This window comes from Leishmania panamensis (genome assembly GCF_000755165.1).
Source record: "Leishmania panamensis strain MHOM/PA/94/PSC-1 chromosome 35 sequence".
In the NCBI taxonomy this organism is placed as follows: domain Eukaryota; phylum Euglenozoa; class Kinetoplastea; order Trypanosomatida; family Trypanosomatidae; genus Leishmania; species Leishmania panamensis.
Window position 1 is genome coordinate 1,017,806 of NC_025882.1, and position 23,355 is coordinate 1,041,160.

The window sequence follows — 23,355 nt, forward strand, 5'->3', positions numbered from 1 at the left end:
CAGCTGCTGTCTCCTCAAATGGTAACGCATGCTTCTTCTCGTCGTGTAGGGGTGCACTGTCGAAAAGACACAGATACGAGCTCAGCGCCCGACAAGGATGGGGACACACGCCAAGGGATTCCCCTCGTCAGCTCGCACAGGTGCACACGTACACAGGTAGTAACGCACAACACAGAGGTGAGGAAAAGGAAAAACATGCAGTGAAACATCATCGCCACTGACCGCATTTTCGACTCCGTGTGGCACTGTCATGACTGTTTCCACCACCACAACTCCGCTTCTTTACACCTCAGATTAAACTTCGAGCCCCGCCTCCACCATTATCGCCTTCCAGTAATTCAGCGCCTCGTATGCGCTTGGCCGCTGCAGAGGGTCTAGGTCAAGCAGGCTGGACATAAAGTCCACCACGCGCTTCCCCACAGCCGCCTCAAGATCGCGCCACTCCCAGTCGTCAAGTGCCTTCCGCGAAACCGACGGCGTAAAGCTCAAGTCAGCATCGCCACCAACGCTGGCCTTGGCCGCCGTCGCGACCTTTTGTAGAGGAAAACGCAAGGCGGGCAGAGTCGCTGCTGCGGCGTTTGCTTTTGAGGTTGCTGCCTTGGGGCCTTGTTCCTCGCCATCGTCGACAGCGGCGAGAACGAGCAGCCGTCCCAGTCGGGCCTCCCCAAAAAGCATGCGGCCCGTAAGCATCTCGTACAGCAAGCAGCCGCAGGCCCAGATGTCCACCGAGAGCTCCGCCCGCCGCAGCAGCTCCGTCACTTGGCGCCCCGCCGGCTCCATCACCTCCCCTCCACGGCCTCGGAGGGGCAGGTTCTCGGCTGATGCACCGGTAAAGCCTCCAGTGTTGGCGCCGCGGTCCGTCCGCTCGGATAGCGCAAAGTACGAGGAGGTGGCCGGGGTCGCCGTCGCAGCAGGTGCGACGGCTTTCATTATGCGGCGTAGTAGTCCATAGCGCCGCTTTGCCGACATGAGCTCAGGCGGCTGAATCGCCTCTGTGCCTCGGCCGACGCCCCACCGACCAGCCAAGAATCGGGCCTCGCCTGCCATGATGTCGTGCTTCAGGTTTTGCATATCGTCGTCATCGCACGTGTCGCAGGAGCCAAAGTCGCACAGCTGCACAGAGGACGGCAGCGTCGGCGGGTCCATCTCACCCCGCTCAGCACTGGCGTCAGCAGAGGCGATGAGGATGTTGTCACACTTGATGTCGCCGTGACGAATGTGGTGGTCGTGCATGAAGGCAACTGCCTTGAGCACCTGAAGGAGGCAGCGCGCGCACGTCGCGAAGAGTGAGGTACTTGGCGCAGCGCCTTGCGTGGGTGTACTGGAAGCTCTGGTGGGCGACGTTGTCGACGTTGACCCGCTCCTGCGCGAGTTCTTCATCCCCGGCGGAAGCGTGAACACGGCGCACCCCAAGGGATAGTGCTTCTGCCGCCACAGCCGCAGCGATCCTTGGGTGTAGTACGGAAGGACAAGGATGTACTCGTCCTTGGTGTTGTCGAAGGAGAGGAGCGGAATGATGTGCGGGTGACCGCGCAGTCGGTACATAGCGAGCACCTCCGCGTGACAGAGCGGCAGGTTTCCACTCTCGCTTCCCTGAACATTGAGGGGGACGTGTTTAATGGCCACCTCATATCTGCAGACTGCCTGCGCGATACGCTGCACCGCCGTGCGCCATGGCACACGCAAGCCATCCAAGACACCGGGTGCAACCCTCTCGGCCGTTGTCGCAAACGACCACCCTGTGCAGAGACTGCTAGGCGTGGCAACACCACCGCCAGCGCCAGAACCGCTAGCTGCTGCGCTTCCGCGTGTTTCTGCTGGCTTCCAGCGAGACCCACACTGACCCCATCCTGGAGGCAACTGCATGTTGCAGCCCGGGCCAAACTCCTGCACGAAGCCGGACGTGACGAAACCATAGCCGCCGGAACCGATGCGCCGCTCATTTTGCACGGTGACCAGTGGCGTGATGGCGCGAGGAAGAAGCAGGCGTAGGAGCACATAACGACCAGCGAGCATTGCGGTACTCGGCTTGCCGCTACGGCTGCCGCCGGTGGTGCCTGTGTGGCGCTGATTAAGATAACTAGGGTGCATGGCGTTGCTGGTGCTGCCGCTGCTCGCGCTGTGGGAAAACGAGAAATGAGGCAATTGCTGAGAACACTCTTGCTCCCTCGACGACGCGTACACGGACTCATACCACTCCATTCGTGCTCGCTCTGCCGCAGCGTACTCGAGGAGCACCCACTCCTCTAGTAGATCGATCACGAGGCTGTTGCGGCTATCCTTGAGGTAGTTGTGCATTGCTTGAATAACGTGAAAGGAGGAAGGGCTGTGTTGAGGGGTGTACCACCACCGATCCGTCTGTGCCGCGTCCGGCTTCTGCGTGAAAGTCACGCCTGAGGCTGCACCAGCGCTGCTGCTGCCCGTGTGCCGGCGCCGCTGCGAGGACGACGACATGCCCGGCAACACACGCTTCTGCGTGAGCGAGGACACGGTGTAGACATACTGAATCATACCGCTGTCTTGCTGAAGAATGATAGAGCAGATGGACAAAATGAGTTCCATCGTCACCGCTGGAGCCACTATCGGTGCTAGGACAGAACGAGATGTGCGAGGCACTCGCCTACGGCGCCGCTGGTCGGTACGCAGTGAGAGCGAGTCAACCTCGGGCACGGTAGAGGAGTTCAGCGACAACCCACAGCCACCATGTCGCCGCGCCGCACACCGCTCCTTCGCATTCTGTTTGCCCACGCAATCGGCACAGCCTCTACACTCGTCACTATCATTTCTGCCACCGCTGGCATTCCCACCTGTTGGCGCAAAGCCAGCGAAATCGGAGAAGATAAAACCTGGGTTCAATTCATCCGAGGACAGTCGCTCATCGAGGTGAGCGGCGGCCGTTGCGGCGCTTGGGCCATTCGAAACAGTGGCAGCGGCTACGCTAGCGCTGGCAGTGTCGACCTTTCCGCCGCAAGCTGTGCCCTGCGCCGCCAACCCAGCGTGCAGGCAAGTCGGGTCAGCATGAAACTGTGTGATTGCGTCGGCACCGGTCGCAGTCTGGGGTTTCTGGTTCTGCGCCTCAACGAAGCCGCCGGTGTCGCCGGTGGAGGTGAAGTACATTGGCGGGTTTAGAGAACTAAACGACAGCTTAGGAAGGGCAACGCCACCAACAGTGGTTGGTGTGGAAGTGAGTAGCACAGGCACAGGGAGTGGCGATTGTGGCAGAAGAGTTGACACCTTCGCCGTCTCAGACGCAGCTGGTGCCCCTGGTGTCGGCTGAGACGGCGGAAACATTGGGGCTTGCGGACCCAGGAGAGACGTGCTCATCGTCCTCTCCGCAAAAACACCAGTGTCACCGGTGGAAGTGAAGTACAGCGGGGGGCTGAGAGCTCGGAGAGAAAGCTTGGGTACCGTCAACGCGGGCGGCTTCGGCACGTCGCCGCTGGAGGCGGAGTGAGTATTTGCGCTCGCTGTGGTGCAACTCACGCAACTTTCCGGTGAGTCTGACCTGGGCAGCGTGTGCTTAAATCTGCTCACTTGAGTACCAAAGCAGGCCTCGTACTCCACGTTGCATTCGCCATCATCCTCGTCCTCGTGGTCGTGCGATGTGTACGTGGCTACGTCCACCACGGAGACACTTGTGGAGTTGAGGAAGCGCTCCGCAGTTTCTCCAGAAATCTGCCGCTGCTTCGACTGCTCCTTGTAGAAGTCGTTCTCCTGAGCGGCAGCCGTGTCGCCTGAGCTGGTGAAGTACAGAGGCGGTTTCAGCCCAGTAAGAGGCAGCTGCAGCACCACAGGAGGACCCGTGACAGGTGATCGAGGCGGAGCTGGCACGGACGTGCTTGAGATGGCGAGCGGTGTCACACTCCCCATCGCTGCCTCGCCGCCTCCAGTGATGGAGTGGGGGTTAAGTCCTAGTCGTCGTCGCTCACTGAGGTCGCGCACCGACGCCAGGTCTGATGTGTTTACCGCCACCCCCTCCGCCTTCGTGGAGGCATCCGAGACAGGAGACTGCAGAGCGTTCCACGACGGCTCTCGTCGACGCTCAGAGTCGACTGAAGACGGCGAGTCTTGCTGCGGTCTCGGCGGTCGCTTGCAGCCCTCGCTCAACTCTGGAACCACCGTCACTGAGCTGTCCGGTGAGGACAGCTCGAAGTCGACGAAGCCCTCCATCCCGCTGCCCTCCACAGCGGAGTACGGCGCTACCGACCGGTTGAACGTGATGACCGACATCCCCACGCTCTTTGAGCTCCGATACTGGGCATCTAGCAGTCCTTCCACCGACTCGTTGTCACAGCCGTCGATTTCCTCGTCTTCCTCGAGCTCTCCTCGCCCGCTAATCATTTGCAGCAGCCGCCCAAACACAGAGGCGACGGACAGGTTGGCTGCCGTCTCGTGAGCCTCAGCGCAGCTCCAGCACAGCTCTCGTAACACCCACAACAAGTGATGGCAGTAGTGCATCCACAGGCGCTGAGTCAGGTGCTGGAACGGGGTCGCAGGAGAACGCATTAGCGGTGACCCAAGTGTGCGACACGGCGTGGAATCGCCGCGGCTGCTGACGTGCGAAATCATGTTACTCAGGCACTCCACACGCTCTCTCGGCGTGTGGTCTGGCGCCGTCGTAGGTCCGCTAGCGCTAAGCGCCTGCATGTCCGTGTAGAAAGCCTGCACGTACCGCAGGAACAGCAGCCGCACGTACGTGGACGCGTACGTTTTGGGCAACACCGACTCGGTGCCAGCCTTCATCGAGGCAATAGCCTTGTAGTGAGTCTGCATTGTCTTATCTTGTACCTGGACTGCAACATCTGTCGCTGCCGTGGTGAAGCTCGCAAAGGTGGTCACGTCCATTGGCGCGGCCGCAATGCGCAGAAGGCGTAGCACCTCTACACGAATCCATAGCCCACCGCACACTTCGCGCATCACGCGGTCTGTCAGCACGCGTCGATTAGCGATGGGGGGAAAGCGGCCTGGTAGTTGATCAACGGGCGATCCGCTGCATGAGAACCAGTGACGCTCGCGCAACGTTGTGCGAGCGCTGCCAGGGACAAGGCTACTGCCGCTGGTGACAACAGCCAAAGGCGGACAGGCATATGAAATAGACAACAGCTGAGCGCACGGACCCGTGGATGTGTTGAGGAGGGCAGTAATGGGGTTCACCTGCAGCATGAGCGCGCCATCACGAGGAGCACGAGGGGCCTCTAGATGCGACAGAATTGGCGCCGTCGGCGCCGGATCATTTCCCGCAGACGAGCTCATGTACAAGCTTACTAGTTGCGCGTGCTCGACAATGCGAATAAGGTGAGAGTAGCGCTGAAATCGCGTATTTGGCCACCACATGGTGTTCTGCATGTATGAGATGTCGCCGGGCGCCTCTGAACATACTGCAGCATTGGCTGCGGCCGCGCTGCTGGGAGTCCAGGCAGAGAGCGGCGGTTGCCACATTGCAGGTGGAACCTCGCCAAGTGCGGCAGAGTGTGCAGATGCAGCCAATGAGCTCAACAATCGCTCCCAAAAGATGTGCGAGGAATTGTCCTCCGACACCCCTCCTGCCGCTTTTGCGGTGTTCAATGGTGTCCCAAGAGTTGTGTCAGTTTGAGACTGAGCAAGTCTGCCATCTACGGTGAAGTGGGTCACCGCAGACTGCAGCACCATCGACGTGTACATGCTGAGAAACTCTTGCACGCGGCCCAGCGGTGAGTCTGCCACGACCTGCGGCGCAGTGAGGACTACCGAGACGGACAGATCGCTATGGCCCCACAGCGGCGGCGACCCACCGCCTCCCGCCAAGCCAGCTATGGCCAAGCTGTCCGTGAAGTCGCCCGACGGACCCGCCATGTAGGAAGCGCTCACTATCAGCTGGTACAGGTAGAGCGGCTTCTGTGGAAGATGCAGAGCAGCGTCAAGGAGAACATCGACGATCTCAAAGAAGTAATGAATGGCCAGCTCCATCCAGCATGCCTGAAAGTCAAATATCTCTGGGCGGTTGGAGGCCATACCATAAGCACCACCGTCGCTGCTGCACAGGCTCGCAGACTCGCCTGCGCTTCCCAGGTAGACAGAGCCGTCCATCGTGGGGCACATGAGAGAGCTTTCGTCATCACTCGAGTCACCGGTAAACATCACACCCTCGCTATACTGCCGTCCTGCCGCACCGCCGCTCTCAATTTCAACCGACAACGCTTGGCAGACGCTATCCATGAATGACACAATGACACCAAACACCCTCCCAGCAGGATCCACCAGCTGTGAGGCGATGAAACTCTGCAAAGCAGCGCTCGAGGGCACCAATGAGGTCCTCACGTCAATGCCTACAGCATTGCCACTGCCGCAGCCAGACAGGGTTGTTGGGCAAAGATGGCTTTGGCCGCCGTACATGGCATAGCCGCGCGCACGCGTCACCAGAAAGTACTGCGCCAGTCCCGCCAGATGCCACACCGCCCCCTTCAGAGAGCTCGGTGTTCTGTGATCGGACTGAAGCAGGTGCGTGGTGGTGTCCGCAAGGTTGGCAAAGCTGCTGAACCAGACATTCACAAAGTTGGCCGGGCTTTCAGGGGGGGACATGGAAAAATCGGTGACTTGAGGCCCCGCTGCTTTGGAAATGTCACAACTCTTCTTCAGAGCCCGCCCCGCACCTTTGGCCAGCTCCAGTGTGGGCACAGGATGATGTCGGCGCACTTGAGCATAGTGATGCGCAATCGCTGTGTCAAGGGCGATATATTGTAACAGCTCCTGCGTCATAACGGCGTCCTTTCTCTGGAGTGTGCGCAGGGCGACGCTGATCAAGGTTTCGCGGACATAGGCGGAGAGATGCTGCCATCGAAAGCCACTGCTGCCGAAGCCAAACACATTGGCGAGGTCCATAGATAGGGGTCGAGGTGGCGGAGGCGCCGCCATGGTCGTCGTGGCAGCGTTCCCTTCCGACTTGTCAGACGGCGCGGCGGCAGCAACTTTCGATGGGTGCTGCTTCACCACCACCGCAGTGACTGTCGCCGTCTTGGTCTTGGTTGATACAGCTGACGCACTGCTGTCGCCGGTGCTGGCAACAGGAGCCGTCCGCTCCCCACACGCAGCTTGTCTCTTCGGTGCCGCCTCACCCATCACATGAGAAAGCAACACCACTGCAAGAGAAAAAGCCACCTCAAGCGCGCGAGTGGTGTCCAGAAAGAGCTGGTCACTGCTGGGAGCAATGGCAGCCGCGCATGAGTTAAGGTGCTCCATCAGAAACCTTTGCTCCATTGATGGCGACGTGACAGAGGGGAATAGCGTCGGAGATGTTGCCTCTGCGATGACACGGTGAAAGGAGAAGGGGTCGTGTCTGCCGGACACCCGATCCGTGACAGCCTGAGACGGCGGCACAACGAGGGAAGGCAAGCCTCCTGTCATCGGATTACTCGTCGTGGGGGTGCCCGTCCACGTGGACTGCAGATAAACGCCGCCGGCCAGTGCTTCTGGCGATGCAGGGGTGCCGGTACCGTCTGTGCTTCCGCGGGGAGGAAGCGTACCTCCAAGGCCTTCCATAGGTCCGCCGTCCGAGCGTGCAGAAAAGAGGTTGAAGTTGGGAGACATGGGCTCCCCCCGTGCCACAGCGGGGAGCAGTGGCAGTAGTGTGTTCATGTCCTGCGTCGCGTACAAGGTGCCCAACTTGCGAGCAAACTGTACAGCAGAGCGAGCCTGGTACAGCTCCTTTTCGGCCCGCCTCAGGCACGGGGCCAGGTCGGCCGACGGCATCACAGCTGCCACCTGGAAGAGTTCGCTCGCCCGCTGCTGCGTCGCGCAGATGCTCGAGCCATTGCTGCTGCTTCTGCCTTTCCCACGGCTGCTGTCCTCCCTTGCAATGCTCCCGTTGCGATCGTCGAATTGACCTTCTTCCGCCATTAGCGATGCATTAACTTGTGTGTAGGCGATGGTGTCTGACCGGCACGGCGGCGGTGAGTCACGCAAAGAGGCAGCAGTCTCGCCAGCTGTATGGGCTTCCGCGCCAGCACGATCGGGACTTTGCTCCGCTTCACTCGGTGGCACAAATGCTGAAAACCCCGTCGAATCGGCGCTCTCTAACCATTGCAAGTACAGCTCCACCGTTGATGGGCAAGAATATCTGCCGCTGTACATCTGCTGTGCTTCCTCCCCAGTCGCAGACGCGGCCATGTTGCCGATGTCGCCGTTGGCGCCCTGACCTCGGCGTAGAGAGCTTCCTCGTGCCACACTGCCGCCACTGCTGCTTCGGTCTACGATAGGCTCTGTGATGACGAAAGCCGACATGGCGTGGTCCGCCGAGATCAGCCTATTGGGCGACATGATGTTGATGGGAGAGGGTGTAGCAGCAGCGTCAAAGATGCCCGCTATCGCATTTCCAGAGGAGGACTCCGTTGTCACACTTGTCCCGTGGGTGGTACGTCGCGCTGAGTGGGGCAACAGCGCGGCAAATCCCAGGGCATCGCTGTCAGCCGCACTGCTCTGCAGAGGGAACAAGCGCTTCATGACGGCCCTGTCTGTCATCTGCACGCCGGCAAAAGAGAGAAACGTGTTGGCCGTGAGCAGAGTCTCTGCCATGGGCTGAACGCGCTCGTACTCCCGTCGCTGCAGCTGGCGCGCCAATGTCTCTACCATTGGCAAGAGCTGTGATAGTGACAGCGACGGTTGCACAGTCGTGGTCGAAGACGGTGGTATTAGTCTTTGGCGAAGTTTTTCGACTTTTCCCGGCGTTACAAGCGCGCTCTGAGCCTCTTGCTGCGCGTGGATCACATCCGTTGCCAGCCCGCACGCGGCGTACAGCCAAATCCAGAACGGCAGTTGCGCGTACGCGCACGCCTCGCGCTGCCCAACGGGAGCCGTCGGCTGCGGCATTGAGCAGTCGTCGCCCGGCGTATTGAGAGAGACGCTGCTCAGAAATGTTGTGATACGCAACCACAAACGATTGTGCACCAGCTGTTGAAGCTCCCGCAGTGCGGGTGATGTCAAGCTGCTACCGGGCAGCGACTGAAATACTCTGTTGGGACATGAAGCTGGTGAGGTGGACGGGAAGGCAAAAGACACAGGACTTGCTGGCCCTCTGCTCTCTCCCGTCCGCCCAGCGTGACTCCCTCGACATGCGGTTGTCGGCACCGCGAGTAGGGCAGTTAGCTCACTGCTACCGCCTCTACCCCCACGGCTCTGGTCGGGAAGCGCCGCCACCGCCTCCTCCCCCAGAGCGGCTACTTCTGGGGTTGGATGCAGAATAGCATTCAGGTGCTCTGCGATGGCGTGGGCAATGATAACAATGCCGCGTGGCAAGTCTTCTATCTCTAGGGACGGTGTTATCTGCTCCGCAGAGCCATCCACTATTCGCGATGATTCAGTGCTGGGACTTAGCGTATAAAACGCGCAGCCGTTCTCGTTGGCTGCGGTCGCAGTGCCTTGACTGTGCCCCTGCTCATCTAAAATGTAGTCGGGAGAGGGAAGGTCAGACACGGGGCGGTGGCTGTTGTGGCAGGGCAAGACATCGGTGACTGGAATGGTTGGGTTGTCGCGCCGATGGCAGGTGGGGGTGGTGTGTGGGGGTGGTTGCGGATGCCGGGAAGAGGAAACCTCTGCTCTCGGCCACGACGCAGATGGCTCGTCGGGGCTGGCATTTCTCTTCTCCCTCGCTGTCTTCCACAGAGCTAGAGAACCGCTTTGTAGCTGTTGCTGGTCCAAAGTAACGCGGCACTGCTCCACCGCTGCGGAAAAATCGTCGAAGAGTCGGTCAAGGTGCCGCTGTATGTCTGGCAGCTGCGCCGCCAACACTACAGTGGAGCTCCTGGTATTACCTGTGATGTCGCTTGGTGCTGTGCATGAACTCGCCTCCTCTTCTCGGGTAACGCAATCACCTCTGTTGCAGTTGTCTGCAAACGGAGAGGCGGAAAGATGTTCCGGTGCTTCAGTGGAGTCCAATTTGGAAGCGGTAGGCGCAGGAGCTGCCGCCGCGGCAGCACGTGCTTTCCTCCTCGGAAGTCTTTTAATAACTACCCTTGGTCCAAAGGACAACCCTTGTGAAACAAGACTCGACGTCTCTCTCGTTACCAATGATGAGGGTGCGTCGGTGACAGCCACTGAAGTGGTTGTCGAAGGCACAGATGCGTGTGGGTTGCGGCCATTGGGTTCAGAAGCATGGCAAAAAGCCTTCGTACTCGCTACATGAGAGCTACAGCACCCACTCCGCTCTCCTTTCTCGCCCTTAGCAGCGGACCCCAGGAAGGACTGCGCCGGGGTCCTCTTGTCTGAATCAGCTACGCCGGCGGACTCGAAAGTGACGCCGCGGTATGGAAGAAGCCTCTCTACCTCGGTGCGGACTGCCTCTCTCACTGACCAGTCCATGTCAGCACGAGAGTGTGAATGGAGTGAATGCTCAGCGGGGTTCTTGACTACAGAGCTTCGTAACACGCTAGTGCGCAGGAGCACCGAGTACAACACGCTCATGGATGCTGCAGTGGCTGCCGGCGTAGTCGCCGGCGAAGTAGAGGTCGTTGTCGGCGAGTTTGCGCGAAGCCTCAAGGGACTGCTACCCTTCATCGTGGTTGTGGCACACTTGGATGGCCACGGCTTGAGCTGCCTTAGCTCCATAAAGTCAACCGTTGTAAATGGTCAAGTGGTGAGGCAGAAAAGAAACCAACAGGGAGAGCGGGGGGCTGCGCCACTCTAATCGAAGGGAGACGATGGTGCGTGGGCGCACTGCTAACAAAGCGTTTACCCGCCTGCGACAGCAACAAAGAGGAAAACAGCTGACGCAGGTGAGAGATCAGCGAAGAGACCCGCACCCCACACAAGCATAAGGGCATACGCAAACGACTCCAGTGATGCAGAGGGCTGAGACAGCACAGACTACCTCGATTTCCAGCCGCGATGGTGTTGAGCAATAAACGGCGAGTTAATGCGCGAATGCGCAGACTGAGACTGACGAAACCAATGCCTCTACCCTTTTCTTTATCGCACGTGCACCGCCTATGAGCTTCGACGCGTTGATATGGTTGGCGCCTGCTGAGTGATTAAAGCCTCCTCCTCCCCTTTTTTCTTTGTGTGGGTGTGGGTGTGGGTATGGGTATGGGTGTGTGCTGACGGGAAAGGAGGAGAAAGTAGTAAAGAGGGAGGGAGGAGGAGGAGCAGCAGCAGCAGCAGTGAACAAGAACAAAGGAGGGGAAGAGCACAACGTTCGAGGTGAGTCCGGCTGTGTAGCGCTAATGAACAAAAAAAAAAGAGAGAATTTAGAAAGCCACGAGAACGAAGGGGAAAAGCGAGTGCGCGCGGAGAGCAGCTTTTGATGGCACGGAAGAGTACGAAGGAGAAAAGCGCGAGGGGTGACGGGGAAGATACGGGAAGAGAACAAGAAAGAGCCGGCAGGGGGGAGGAGTCAATACAGGGAGCAGGAAGAAGAGAGCGCAGAGACAAGAGTTGAACTTTCCTTCTATTATGCCCTTTTTCAAACACACACACACACACACGTAGACAGAGGCTAAAGAGGGCGAAAACGAGGGGGCACGAAGAGAGAGACACAAGACAGACGCAGATAGCAGCAGTAGTGCAGTGCACGGTGGAGAAACAGGTTTGAGCCAAAGAGCACGCGCACACACACACGAGAGGGGAGGGGGGAAAACAGTCGGCTAACGCGCCTGCGGGAATAAACAAGTAAGAGAGTGAGAGAGCGAGCGTGTCGGGAGGAAAATAAGCAAAAAAAAGAGAGCACCGGCAGGAAGCAAAAAGCAGACGTGGGGATACAGTTCCGGTAAGAGAGAGAGCTCGAGATGGTCTTTGTGTGTCCCTCTGTGGCTCAGGGGGGTGCATTCAGTGCGCGCAAAACCTCTACCTTACTAATCTCTCGGTAGAAGACAGGACGGTGCAGCTTCTTTGACCGGTTTCCCCTTTTTTATCTGCAGTGTCCTTGGATGGTTATTCGACCCATATGAAAGAAGCAGGCGCACACGCACACACAAATGAAGTCGTGCAAACGAAATAAGCACCGGTAGTGCAGCGAGAAAGGAAGCTCGAAGAAGAGAAAACAAGAGAAAAAAAAAAGAAAAGGGAGGCCCGTCGGTGAAGCTGCTGGTACGTAAAAGTGTGCGTATGTGAGCTGTGCCCCACCTAAGCACGCACAACGCGGGCCCTGAACACGAGGCGGGACTCAGCAAAAAGGGCGAGTGCGTACGAGGCCACAGAGTGAAGCACGGCGAGCCAAATAAGAGACAATAACCCAAGAGAGAGTAAAAAGCAGAACGCAAAAAAACAGCGAAAAAAAGATGCGCAGATGACGTTCGACCAAGACGAAAACGCCGAAAAATAGGGAAACAAACGAAAACAGAAAGAGGCGCAAGACAGCAGTGCCGATTATCCACGATAGCCACGGACACACACACACACGCACACCTGCCGCTACCACAGGTGCACCTCCTTCTGCTTGTCTCTCGCTCGGTGCACTTGTCAGGAGCCTACCTGGCGCGCCTACTACCCTTTATGAGCAACTTACGACACGAGAAACGATGATACAACGCGATGTGTACTGAAATCCGAAGACTAACCCGCGAATCTGGACTTCTGTATGCAATTAAAAGGCGCCCTCCCACTTTTGCTGGGCGTTGCTTCAACGCTCTTGGGAGTTGTGCTGGTATTCTTTTTTCGCACAGAGGCATGCGATGGCGTGTGTGGAGGCAGGTGCGTTACACGAAGGAAGAACACAAAATGAGGGCAGAAGATGAAGTGGAAGAAACAAAGGGGCCACTGTGACGTACAGGCTAATAGGCACGGCATTCGATTGCGCAAGAGACATCGTGGGCGAAACCGCACGGCCGGGCGGCCGCAGGTCGACGGGTAAAACACCGGTATAGAGTAGACCAATCAGATCCGCTTAGGTATGCAATACTTGTCCTTATTGAACACGGCCAACATAGAGGTAAAAAAGACCCTAAAAACCAAACCAGTGACTGCGCACAACTCAACCTCAAAGCACCAGCAGTGTCCCTCAGTGATGTGTATTCCTGTGTACTTTCCACAAGCCGGTCATTCAGTTTTCTTCAATAGTTTGTCGTATAAACCATCATTCAGACACACGCGCAGGCACAGTTCAGGCAAGCGTAGGCAGCTCCAGACGAGCAGTCAGATTTCAAGGACTAGAGGTTGCATCTCATGACGGCGCACGACAGCGGGCTGACGCGCAGCGCAGTCGGATATATGCTTGTTCTCATTGATCATCAGACGCTCCACGCGCGTGCAACGCGCACAATCACAGCCCGCGCTCTCCCTCACACCATCCATCGGCACCACCCATCGACACGCGAGCGGGACGAGCGAAGTGCAGGTGGGTCACCCGCATACCAGCGCAACACGCTAACGCAGCCGCAGTGCAAGTCAGCGGATGACGCTTAACAGGAGTTCAGTCAAGTGGTCGCGCGCAGCGACGCTTCAGAGGGAGCCACCACGAGGCAGCCCCCCGACATGATTGTTGTATGCTCTGCATCACGCTTGCACAGCACGCACACCGCCGCCTCGATGGAGCCGCGGCACCACCACACACACACACACACACACACACAAGCGCGCAAGCACACGACAGTCAGCCATATGTATTGCATTGGTTTGGCTTCCACGCACGCCACCGCCCAGGCGGCGCGCTCCGATTATTGGTCGATTAATTATGCATCACGCGTCCGCCACAGACACCGCAGCAGCACTGCCACCACTACCAGCTGCGCAGAGCCGGCCGAGGACGAGCAGTCAGATTTCAAGGACTAGAGGTTGCATCTCATGACGGCGCACGACAGCGGGCTGACGCGCAGCGCAGTCGGATATATGCTTGTTCTCATTGATCATCAGACCCTTCGATACAGTACGGGGCACGCTAGGGGGCGAGAAAGTGTGGAAGAGAGTTATTGGTTTCCACCCCTAGCAAGAGTGTATAGACGGAATCGTGTGCTTTATGAGAAAAGATGACGAGAGGAAATGGTAGCGCACCGACAGTCAGAGTGTCTGAGTGAACAAGAGCACCAGTAGGTGGTAGTTGACAGAAAGAATACAAGCAGGCGCAGAGGTTGTGGGAGTGACGGTTGAAGATGGTGGAGATACCATGTGTGAATGCATGTGAAAAAGCCTTCGTTTTATAGAAAAAGAAATCAACACTTCCAGTGCAACACGGTGGTTTGCAGACCCGTTAGGCGAATGATGGTACCTTGCGCGTTGCACAGCTGCGCCCATGAAGGGGTCACTAGTTCTGTATGTGGTGACGAAAAGCTGCAGGTGTTGCTGCCGAGTCCTGGAAGAGACGCAAAAGCGATTGCAGGCATACGTGTCAAGGAAGAAGATAGAGGTAGTACCGGGGAGTACATCCGATCCTTTTCTGCTCCGAGTTCTTTCTCTGTATTATAGCTAGTGAGGTGTTTTCCTGATAAGCCACAGCCGTACGTGTAGCCTGTGTGGCATGTCAATGACCCGCTTGTTGAAACTCGAGCGGAGATGGCGCAAGGACCACTCAGGCGGCAGACGAGCAAACACTGCAGCGAAAAAAAAAAAGGTGATGCAACACACAACACACACAACACACAAACAAACAAAAAGCCGGCAGGACACAGGTGAACAAGAGAGAGAAGGGGCGGCGTGAATAGAAACGCGGCCAACGCAATGGAATTCATCGGCGGTGTTTCTGCCTCTCACACCGTCACCCCGACGCACTCACCGTTGCTCTGCGCGTTTCTTCAATGATTGAGCTGTGCCTCTACACAGCTTCACCTCCGCCTCCACCTCCCAGGATATGCCTTCTTCAGAATTTCACGCTTCTTCTTCTTCTAAGAGAGGGAACGGGACTTTCTTGGACACGACTAGCGTTCTGTGCTCGTGCGAGTAGTATCCACGCACATATCCACGCGCAATAAGTTTTGCAATCCAGAGTGCCATGCGGTCTTCATCCATAACGCTCTCCGCCATGCGGGCTTCAGCAACTGGGGATACAGCCTCGTCGTCTCGTGAACGCTTCTTCAACGCCGCGGACGCCTTCCCACTCTGCTGCTCCTCGGTGGTAATATAAGTGTACGCGGTCAGTAACGCTGGAATTGTAATACGACTGTTGTCGACGTCCGGAATTCCAGCCATGGCGGCGTGCACACGGGCGACCACCATCAGATAGCACAGGATCTTTGCCTGCTGCAGGATTAGGTACACGCCACGGCGATGGAATGTCGAGGCATAGGTGTCGAGGGCAGCAGAGAAGCACACCGGGTCGCCTCGCTCAATGGCTGCGGTCAAGGCACCGAACAGGAGCGGGAGCAGATCCTCGTCAGCGCGCAGAATATCAGCTGGAATGCGCCGCCCATTCGCCACACCGGCCACGGAGAGAAAGAAGCGCACCCGCTCCTTGTTGAGGCGCTGCGGCTCATTGCCGAACCCTGCGGGCGGCAAAAGCGTGTAAGCGATCCGCAAAATGCGGTGGGCCTCGTCGAACTTCCGCTCGTACAAGCGCATCCGACCTTGATAGTAGTGATAGGTGACCACCTCTGACACCATGTGCCGCGACGGGTGCAAGATGGAGCGTGCAGGCTCTTGCGATGACTCAGCAACCTTTTCAGCATGCTCCACAGCACCCAAGAGCACGGCGCACTGGTGGGTGTTGTAGCGCTGAAACAAAATGATGAGGAGACCATTCACTAGGGAGAGGGCCCCACGACGTCGCGAGTGCTCGGGAGCTTCGTGGGCGTCCACAGACTGGAGTGCAACCAAAAGCTTGCGCCACGTTCGTACAACCTGTCCTATGGAATCGTCAATGGCTCTGCCACTCGCATGGCGGGCGACTTGCGGAATGCGGTGAGCCAGGTATAGCAGCACAAGTGTATCCCAGCCGACTGTGCCCGGAGTGTTGCTGTCCACGCGTGGCGGATAGTGATCGCGGTTCATGGAGTGGCACTCCTGAAAAGACTCGAAGGCATAAAGAAGCCCCTTCAAAAGCGTCGTCTGCAAACTCCGTTCCAGTTCCTCGTCCGTCACACTGTTACCCTGCCTGGTCTTGCTCGCAGTGGTAGCCGGCTGAAACGAGGACGAAGAGAGCGAGGCGGTGTTCTGCAAGATGCACTTGCGTGTACAGCGCTGGTAGTGCGTCAGGGCACCTGTGATGGCAATGCGCACCACCAGTTCGCGACAGGACGCGCGCTCCGCCTCGTTGAGGGCCTCCACAGCAGGTGTTGGTTTGCTTGCTCGAGTGAGTCGAAGACTCCACGCATTCTGGTGTAAGTATCGCTCACAGGCCTGCTCCAGCGAGGCGTGCGTCGTCCGGATGAGGTTGTGCAGAGTCGAGGCGGAGTCATTTTTAATCTGAACCGGTATGCCCTTCTCTGCCTTGGCGATGGCATCCTTCAAGATGATTCCGTTGCGCGAGCAAATGCCAGCTGCAGCCACCTCCAGCCATGTGGCCTCGATGCAGAAGTACTGATGCTCCATTTCGACTTGGCGAGCAAGCGAATTCAACGGTATGGAAGACAGGGAAAACGGAGGAATGGGGGGGAGGGGGAGGGGGCGGCTATTGATGCCAACGCACCACTGTCGTCCGCAATGGGTGATCTGCTTTCCAGCGACAAGCAGAGGAAGGAAGCTGAAGCACTCGATGTGCTGGAAAAAAAAAAAGAAAATCAGAAAAGAAACGAGAGACCGATGAAGAGACGAGGAAAGAAAAACAGGTGAGAAAGGGTACACAGGTGATGAACCACACTCGGCCTCCACCGGCAAACCTTTACCGGACGCACATTCTGCGGACTTGCCCGCGGCGTACACATGAAGAGCATCAGGCACGACCCAGGAAAGGGGGAGGAGATGTGGCGCATCGAGCAAGAGACGTGAAAAGAAAGAAGATCAGCACGACATTTTTCTCCTCTTTCTTGGTTCACTGAGCAGCGGCAGCTAAATTTTCACATCGACTGTGTGCTGTGGCTTTTTTTCACTCTCGCAGTGCTGGTCACTCCTCGCCACTCTCTGTGAAGGTGTGGCAAAGAAGGAAGGGAGAGATGTCAACTCAAGCCTCGACGTCCACGGCACGTCGGCTTCAGCGATAGTCCTCGCAAGCGACTTTACGATTCACCTGTGAAGACGAAGTACGCTACTTGATTCACAAGAGGAAAGCGCGAAGCAGATGAAAATAAACGAATAGGGCTAAGAGAAACGCAGGCACACACATACACACAGTTCTGCCCCTCTCAGGGGGTGTTTGAACCTCCATACTTCCTATTTCGATATCAACAGCGCTCTAGCATCACGCACCAGTTCTCCTTGTCGTAGTAGGTTTTTCTGATTGCGATCGGAATCCTCCCGGTCCCATCATCGCTCACTGCCTCCTTGCACAGTTGCTCTAGCTCTCCTTCCTCAAAAAAGTGGTAGTAGCGCTGGAACACCTGTTGAGCCGAATCGTACTTTCCGCTTCGCTCCCACCGCACGAGACCGTCTCCCGTCTCTGGGTTTACCAGACGCTTTGTGTTCTCCCTCTGCTCGCGCGCCCACACATAGATGAGTGCAAGTCCGCCATGCGGCCGAATAAGGCGTATGAGCTCACGCACTGCCAGCCTCCGCCGCTCCCGACTTGCATAGTGATGAATCACCGCAATGCTGATAGCGGCATCGAAGACACCGTCACGCAACGGGCACCGTAGAGCATCGCTGCGCACTGTATCAGTTCGTGGGAGCTTCACCTCAGACACAGGTGTCGCCACCCCCTCTCCCTCGTTCCTTGCACCTTTGCCATGTAGGCGGCGACACCGCTTCTCCTGATGCAGGTTAGGGTCCACCAGCTGACGTTGCGTGGAGCGCAGGAGCTCCTCACTGTAGTCGAGACCCACAACGTAGCGGTGCGCGGGTACGGAGGAAACAAGAGGCAACGACGGCTGCGCTTCTCCCTGCTGCTTCAGCTTCATTTCGAGAGTGGCGCCAGGTGTTCCCATGGAATGCGAGAGGGGGGTGAATGCAAGCCGCTGGGCTGCTGAAAAGTACTTCCCATTTCCGCAGCCAACATCCGCCACGAGCGAGAAGGACGGTAAGCCCTCCAAGAAGGTGCTAACCTGTGGCCACGCCTTGTACCGCGTGCTAGAAAAGTGCTCGGCGATCGCGCTGTACACATTGTGCACATATTCGTGCTCGTAAGCGGCAGCATCAGTTAACGGGCTAGGGAACACCGGTGCAGGATCCGCATCCTTGCTCACATCGATTTCGACTCGATGCTTCTTCGTGTCGGGCGCTTCTGCAGGGCCCGCGCAGTTAGCCGACATCTATGGACTGTGTACGTGTGTCTTTGACAAGCAATGCAGGCACGTGCACGAGAGACGTAGATCAACGAAGCGCAACGACGCTCGTCACTGGCGTAGCAGCACTGCCGACCTGCCAACCCCACGAAAACAGTGTGTGAGCACGCACCGGGACGTGATGTGAGAGAAAGAGAGGGAGCCAGAATATCAGGAGAGGAGAGCAAAACGTAATCCATATGCTGCATCATATCCTCGCCAAGCATCCGCGCGCAGCGCTTTCGCAATTACGCAGTGAGATGCCTTGAGATAGAGTTTCCATGTCTGGTAAGTTAGGGCGGGTGCCTCACAACAGTGATGATCACAGCCAGCGTGCCATGTAGGCACGAACGCCTCTTGGAAAAAGGTAGGATCTACATGTCTTTCTCATATTTCGATACGGTGCATTGCCGCCCTTCTCTTCTTGCCCTGTGTTGTCGGCAGTGCTGACTGCTGTGCATACGCCACAAAGGTGCCAGTCTTCAGTGACGGAGAGTCCATCAAGAGGCAATACAGAACAAAAAGCAAACGATCCTGTCCAAAGTGCGTCGTTGCTCTGATGAGGGCGAGTGAGGCGACATAGATCTTCGACAGAGAAAGATAGGGTGCACCTCTTCACGTTGTTATTTGCTTGTTCAACGTGTCAGTTCTGCCACACCGCAGCAGGTTAACTCCACTCCGCACTCTACTTCACCTGGTGCGTCGCAGGCCCATCGCGTGGGGCAATGGCGGCCCTGGGCACACGCACGTCACAGCGCTGCGCCGAGACAGCCATCGGGGGACGCCCTCCGCCCCAAGCCCCACCGACCCACGCCCCACAGGCTGCCTCGCAGCCACCCGGCGCATCCCTCGGGGCGGCCTAGGCCCCCTGCCGCCGGGCAACGAGGGCCGGGCGGGACGCCGTCAAGCCACGCGGACCCCCCCACCACCACCACCACCGGGGCGGCACAAGCGTGTTCGCTGCCGCGGGTTGCTCTGACGCAACACCGTCCAGGACCTGCCCGCCAACGCCCGCAGCGACACGCCGCATCGGCCCTCCCTGCGTCGCAGGCGCTTTGCCCCGCCCCCAGAGGCGCCTGGGCGTTGGCGGGGGTGAGGGTGTTTGGCTTCCCCGCGGGGCGTGGGATGCGGGGGCCCTGCGATACCGCGCGCTGAGGTGCCTCCCGTCATTAGGGCATCTCACAACATCACTTTCCAAACCTATCGTGCCCCCTTCAGGCTAAGCTAGAGGTCAAAAAGAAGGCGAGGAGAAAGAAAACCAGCGGAAGGCGAGGTGCCAGAGAAATCCTGATTCGCCTCGATTCCGCATTCGCTGGGTTCTTCGTGTGTCCCGCCGAAACCGTCCTGCAAGGCTATTGCGCATATTCGCCACGTCACGCTGCTCCTGCCGACGATACTCAGTCTGGCTGCACAAAGTGCCTGCCGTTTGCCGCCACGACTCTTCTCCTCGGCGTAGCTGTCGCTTTGGCGGAAGGGCTCCAGGATGTCGTCTGCAATCCGCCCAGGCAGAAACTTGACGGCGATCGATCGCTCAAATAGTGGAATGAGGCGCTCCATCCATTGTTGCCTTTGCGAGCAAACAAAGACACCTAGGCGTCAAATGGTAAGGTGGGCCGGCTCCTAGGTCTTAAGACGTCGCGACACAACAGCATCTGCACGCGCTGCCGCGGGATTGCTTCGTTGTCAGCCGCTGTAACCACAGATTCAGGGTAACTCTTTTAGTGCTCGCGTTTCTTGTCGTGTGCCACATTTGCCGGAGGTCCTTGTTGAGGAGCTCTGCAAGATGACGTGCAAGGTGTAACCCCAAAGCGAAGGTGATGAAGTCAACATGGCAGACGGCGCTACGAGGGGCGGAGAGAAAGCGCTGACATGCTGACCAGTGACGGAATATCAAACTCTATACTCGTCTTGGATTGGCGGTTTCCAAGCGCGGCGACGCATGAGGTGAAGAGCGATTTGTCGCCTCATTGATTGAAGAGTCGAAAAGTAGAAGTGTGTCACCCTTGTCCTGGGTGCGCAGGTACGCCAGCGGAGTGTGCTCGTTTGCCACACGCACGCTCACTTGGGAAAAGTTCCGTACTGCCACCACTTGACCAAGGTTCATCCGGTGGGCACCTTCCCAGTTCCTTTTCGAAGGACCTGTCAACTCCAATGAGGCATCGTCAGCAGAAGAGACGTCACCTTTCGATGTGATGTTGTGACCGTGCAGCTGGTGCTTGTCCTTCCGCGCCTTGGCGTGCCGAGACTTTTCCTCGATTAGCGCAGCTCGTGTCTTGCGAGCAAAGACCTTGATGTAGTGGTCAGCGCACATCTCGTTCCACAGGACGCTGTCCAGCCCGTGCGACGTCGCCTCCACGAGAAGAAGCCCCTCGTCCTCTGTTGCCTCAGCGTGTGCCATGCAATTGAAAGAACGTACCATCTTGAAGAATGCGAACGGCGAGTCGTAGTCGACGAGGGTGAGCTCGGCGGAGGAAAGCACATGAGGAGAGAGGATACCAAGGCAGTTGATGGTAGCATGATGCCCTGATAAGACCAAACACTAAAAGTTCTTCTGCACCAGCTGCCCCAAGAGCTCCTGGCTCCATCGACACTTCTCCGTATTGCTGGCACGATTGGCTTTCGCACCTCCGTTCGCAGTCGCAGATAACGATGGATCAAACAAAGATGGCATGCACTGGTTCGTCGGCTCCGTGTCGCTGAGCTCCTCCAAGATGTCGTAAGCGCCGCTCGCACGCCTGCGTCGACAGGTGGGTTCCTCTTAGATTTTTGACCAGCTAGCAGGCATCGTGATGTGCCCGTGCGGAGGTCCTGAGGTCCACGGTGTAGACCTTGACGACGAAGACAACTCAGACGACAAGGCCGCGGTGCTGCAAGCGTCTGTGCAAAATGCCGCATTGGCATCGCCCGCCGCCTCTCGCGGGCGGCGCGTTCGCCAGCAGTGTCACACAAACTGCCTCCATTCTGCCTCCGCGTCGTCGAAGTGCCAAGCACTGTCGAGAGCACCGGTACGCTGGTCGCGCGAGGCGTCCGTTAACATCCTCTCCCAATCCACAAGAACAACGGGCACGTAACAGTGCTCGTCACTGGTGTGCAAGTGGGGAAAGATGACGGTCCACACATTCACTGGGAGGGAGTAGCGCGCCAAGGCCACGACACGTGCGACACATCTGGGTGCGAGAGCAGAAGTGACATAATTTCACGACCGGGGTTTCCCGTTGCGCCAGCGACAATGATGGAGATCAGTTTGCCTTTGAACGACATACGAAGATATTGTTGGATGTGGAGTGATCGCCGTGTGTGTACACGCGGGTGGTGGGGGAGGGAAGCAGATCACTCAGGAGATTTAAGGCTTACAGAAAGAAAGAAGGGAAGTAGAGAAAGCACAACGGTGCTCCCCCGGCCTCTCTCCGTCTCCGTCTATGCATGAAGAGTGAACATACAGTTGTAAGTGGGTGATTGAATGCCAACGGAGTGAGAGTATATACCCGTTGGTAGACGTTTGTGTGTGCTTCATTTGGCGAACTCTCTGGAGTACAACTCGGCAGTGTATCGCACTGTTTTGGCGTTCGATGCTGATGGCGAGAGGAAATGAACTTTCTGCATTGCACAGCAGCTCTTAAACGCCTGGGTGCAACGGTAAAAGAGAAGGGGAAGAGGAAGAGGCCGAAGTAAGAGAACGAATGTGCACGTAGACAGTGAAGGCCATGTGTTCTGCGCAGAAAGAAGTCGCTCAGCCAAATGTGCACCGCCATGGCCTCCACTTTTATTTTCTTTTTTTTTGAAGGGGAGAATTAGTCGCCGAGAAGCTTTTGTGGTGTCACTCGAGCCAAAGAGCTTTTCATTCATCGAGCACCGCTAAGAAATCTCGGCAAAACGCCTCCATCTCGCTGCCAAGGTGTATGGGAGAAAACGGTCTCTAGCATGAGTGCTCCTTTCCTCAAGCCGACAGCATTCATCGAATCATGCAGCCTACCTAGTGCACAATTCCTACGCACACACACACACATATATTCTTCTCACTTAGCCCATTGATCGTTAACCGCCCAAGCTTTCGCACAACCGCTTCACGGCAGCGCACACTGGGCCAATGATCTAACGCTTGTTATTGCCACACGCTTAGTTACGCCCCACCATTGCTGTGACATCGTCCATATACATACTCTCTACCTACGCGCGTACACACAACCACACATACGCACTTAGAGGAGAGAGAACAAACTGCAAAAGAAAAAAAGGAGAAAAGGAAAACCAACCCTCTAGGCCTATCCTATCAGCACTGCATCATTATCGAGCGCCAACTTTGCGCTACGGCCATTGCATGCTTCTCTCTCCTATGTACTTTGTGTGTGTGCGTGCACTTTTACTGAGAGGGTGGGCTGTGTATGGGGCGAAGAGAAGAGCACAACTGCAGAAATAACCTCCTGTGTGCGTGTGTTAAAGTAGCGAAAAATCGTTGGGCGAAGGTGTACGAATATAAAATCAACCCAAGGAAAAGAAATAGATAGATGTATATGTATAGATGTAGATATCTATATAGATATATATATATCTATACATACATACATATATACATATATCTACATCTATACATATACAGGTCAGTACGACGACGAAACAAAAAGAAGGTGCGTTATGTCCACGTTCATCATGTGCAAGTCTTTGTGTGTGTGTGTGTGTTTCTCTGATCTGTCGTTAGTGTGAGCTGTGTGGGTGGGTGTGCAGGGGTGCTATCATCGATGAGAGAGGATATGTGGGGTGTACCAAGAAAAGGGACGAGTCCACCGCTCGCTTTGTTCAATGTCTTTTTTGTTGGTTTTCTTCGTGTGGCGCTACTATACTTCTTCTTACCACCTTCCCACTCCTTTGTGTTGCTTCTTTTCCGAATGACCGAGTGCGCGCGTCAACAACCTACAACGCCTCTACAGAAGAGGACTCACAGCAAGAGAAACGATAACAACAGTAGGATGACGACCACTACCCAACGCAGCCCTCTCCATTACGAGACTCTCCATTTTAACAGCAACGCCTCCGCCTAGACGCGCGCATGTAAACGTACGCATGCAGTCCCTCATCTCGTCTTTTCCATCAAGCCTTTCGTGTGTCTGCTGCAGTA

The 23,355-nt window shown here is 56.9% G+C and overlaps 3 protein-coding genes and 5 pseudogenes across 8 annotated transcripts, besides 1 other annotated feature; all 8 read right to left on the minus strand.

Annotated features, from left to right (window-relative positions):
• Window positions 1–294: 294 nt before the first annotated feature.
• Window positions 295–10,575, minus strand: LPMP_352690 (protein kinase, putative; the record flags this gene model as incomplete). The annotated part of the gene is made up of 1 exon (XM_010704904.1): window positions 295–10,575. The coding sequence occupies one exon, from the start codon at window positions 10,573–10,575 to the stop codon at window positions 295–297; it is 10,281 nt and encodes a 3,426-aa protein (XP_010703206.1).
• Window positions 10,576–13,092: 2,517 nt separating this feature from the next.
• LPMP_35snoRNA6 lies at window positions 13,093–13,194 on the minus strand (annotated as a pseudogene). Its single transcript has one exon. The product of its transcript is annotated as a C/D snoRNA (small nucleolar RNA).
• A 41-nt stretch (window positions 13,195–13,235) lies between these two features.
• Window positions 13,236–13,304, minus strand: LPMP_35snoRNA7 (annotated as a pseudogene). Its single transcript has one exon. The product of its transcript is annotated as an H/ACA-like snoRNA (small nucleolar RNA).
• A 40-nt stretch (window positions 13,305–13,344) lies between these two features.
• On the minus strand, window positions 13,345–13,463 carry LPMP_35snoRNA8 (annotated as a pseudogene). Its single transcript has one exon. The product of its transcript is annotated as a C/D snoRNA (small nucleolar RNA).
• An 86-nt stretch (window positions 13,464–13,549) lies between these two features.
• LPMP_35snoRNA9 lies at window positions 13,550–13,646 on the minus strand (annotated as a pseudogene). The gene has a single exon. The product of its transcript is annotated as a C/D snoRNA (small nucleolar RNA).
• A 66-nt stretch (window positions 13,647–13,712) lies between these two features.
• On the minus strand, window positions 13,713–13,816 carry LPMP_35snoRNA10 (annotated as a pseudogene). Its single transcript has one exon. The product of its transcript is annotated as a C/D snoRNA (small nucleolar RNA).
• Window positions 13,817–14,760: 944 nt separating this feature from the next.
• On the minus strand, window positions 14,761–16,419 carry LPMP_352700 (hypothetical protein; the record flags this gene model as incomplete). The annotated part of the gene is made up of 1 exon (XM_010704905.1): window positions 14,761–16,419. The coding sequence occupies one exon, from the start codon at window positions 16,417–16,419 to the stop codon at window positions 14,761–14,763; it is 1,659 nt and encodes a 552-aa protein (XP_010703207.1).
• A 788-nt stretch (window positions 16,420–17,207) lies between these two features.
• LPMP_352710 (S-adenosyl-L-methionine-dependent methyltransferase-like, putative) lies at window positions 17,208–18,230 on the minus strand (the record flags this gene model as incomplete). Its single annotated transcript, XM_010704906.1, has 1 exon — window positions 17,208–18,230. One exon carries the CDS (start codon window positions 18,228–18,230, stop codon window positions 17,208–17,210), a length of 1,023 nt encoding a protein of 340 aa, XP_010703208.1.
• A 648-nt stretch (window positions 18,231–18,878) lies between these two features.
• Window positions 18,879–19,417: a repeat region.
• Window positions 19,418–23,355: the final 3,938 nt, after the last annotated feature.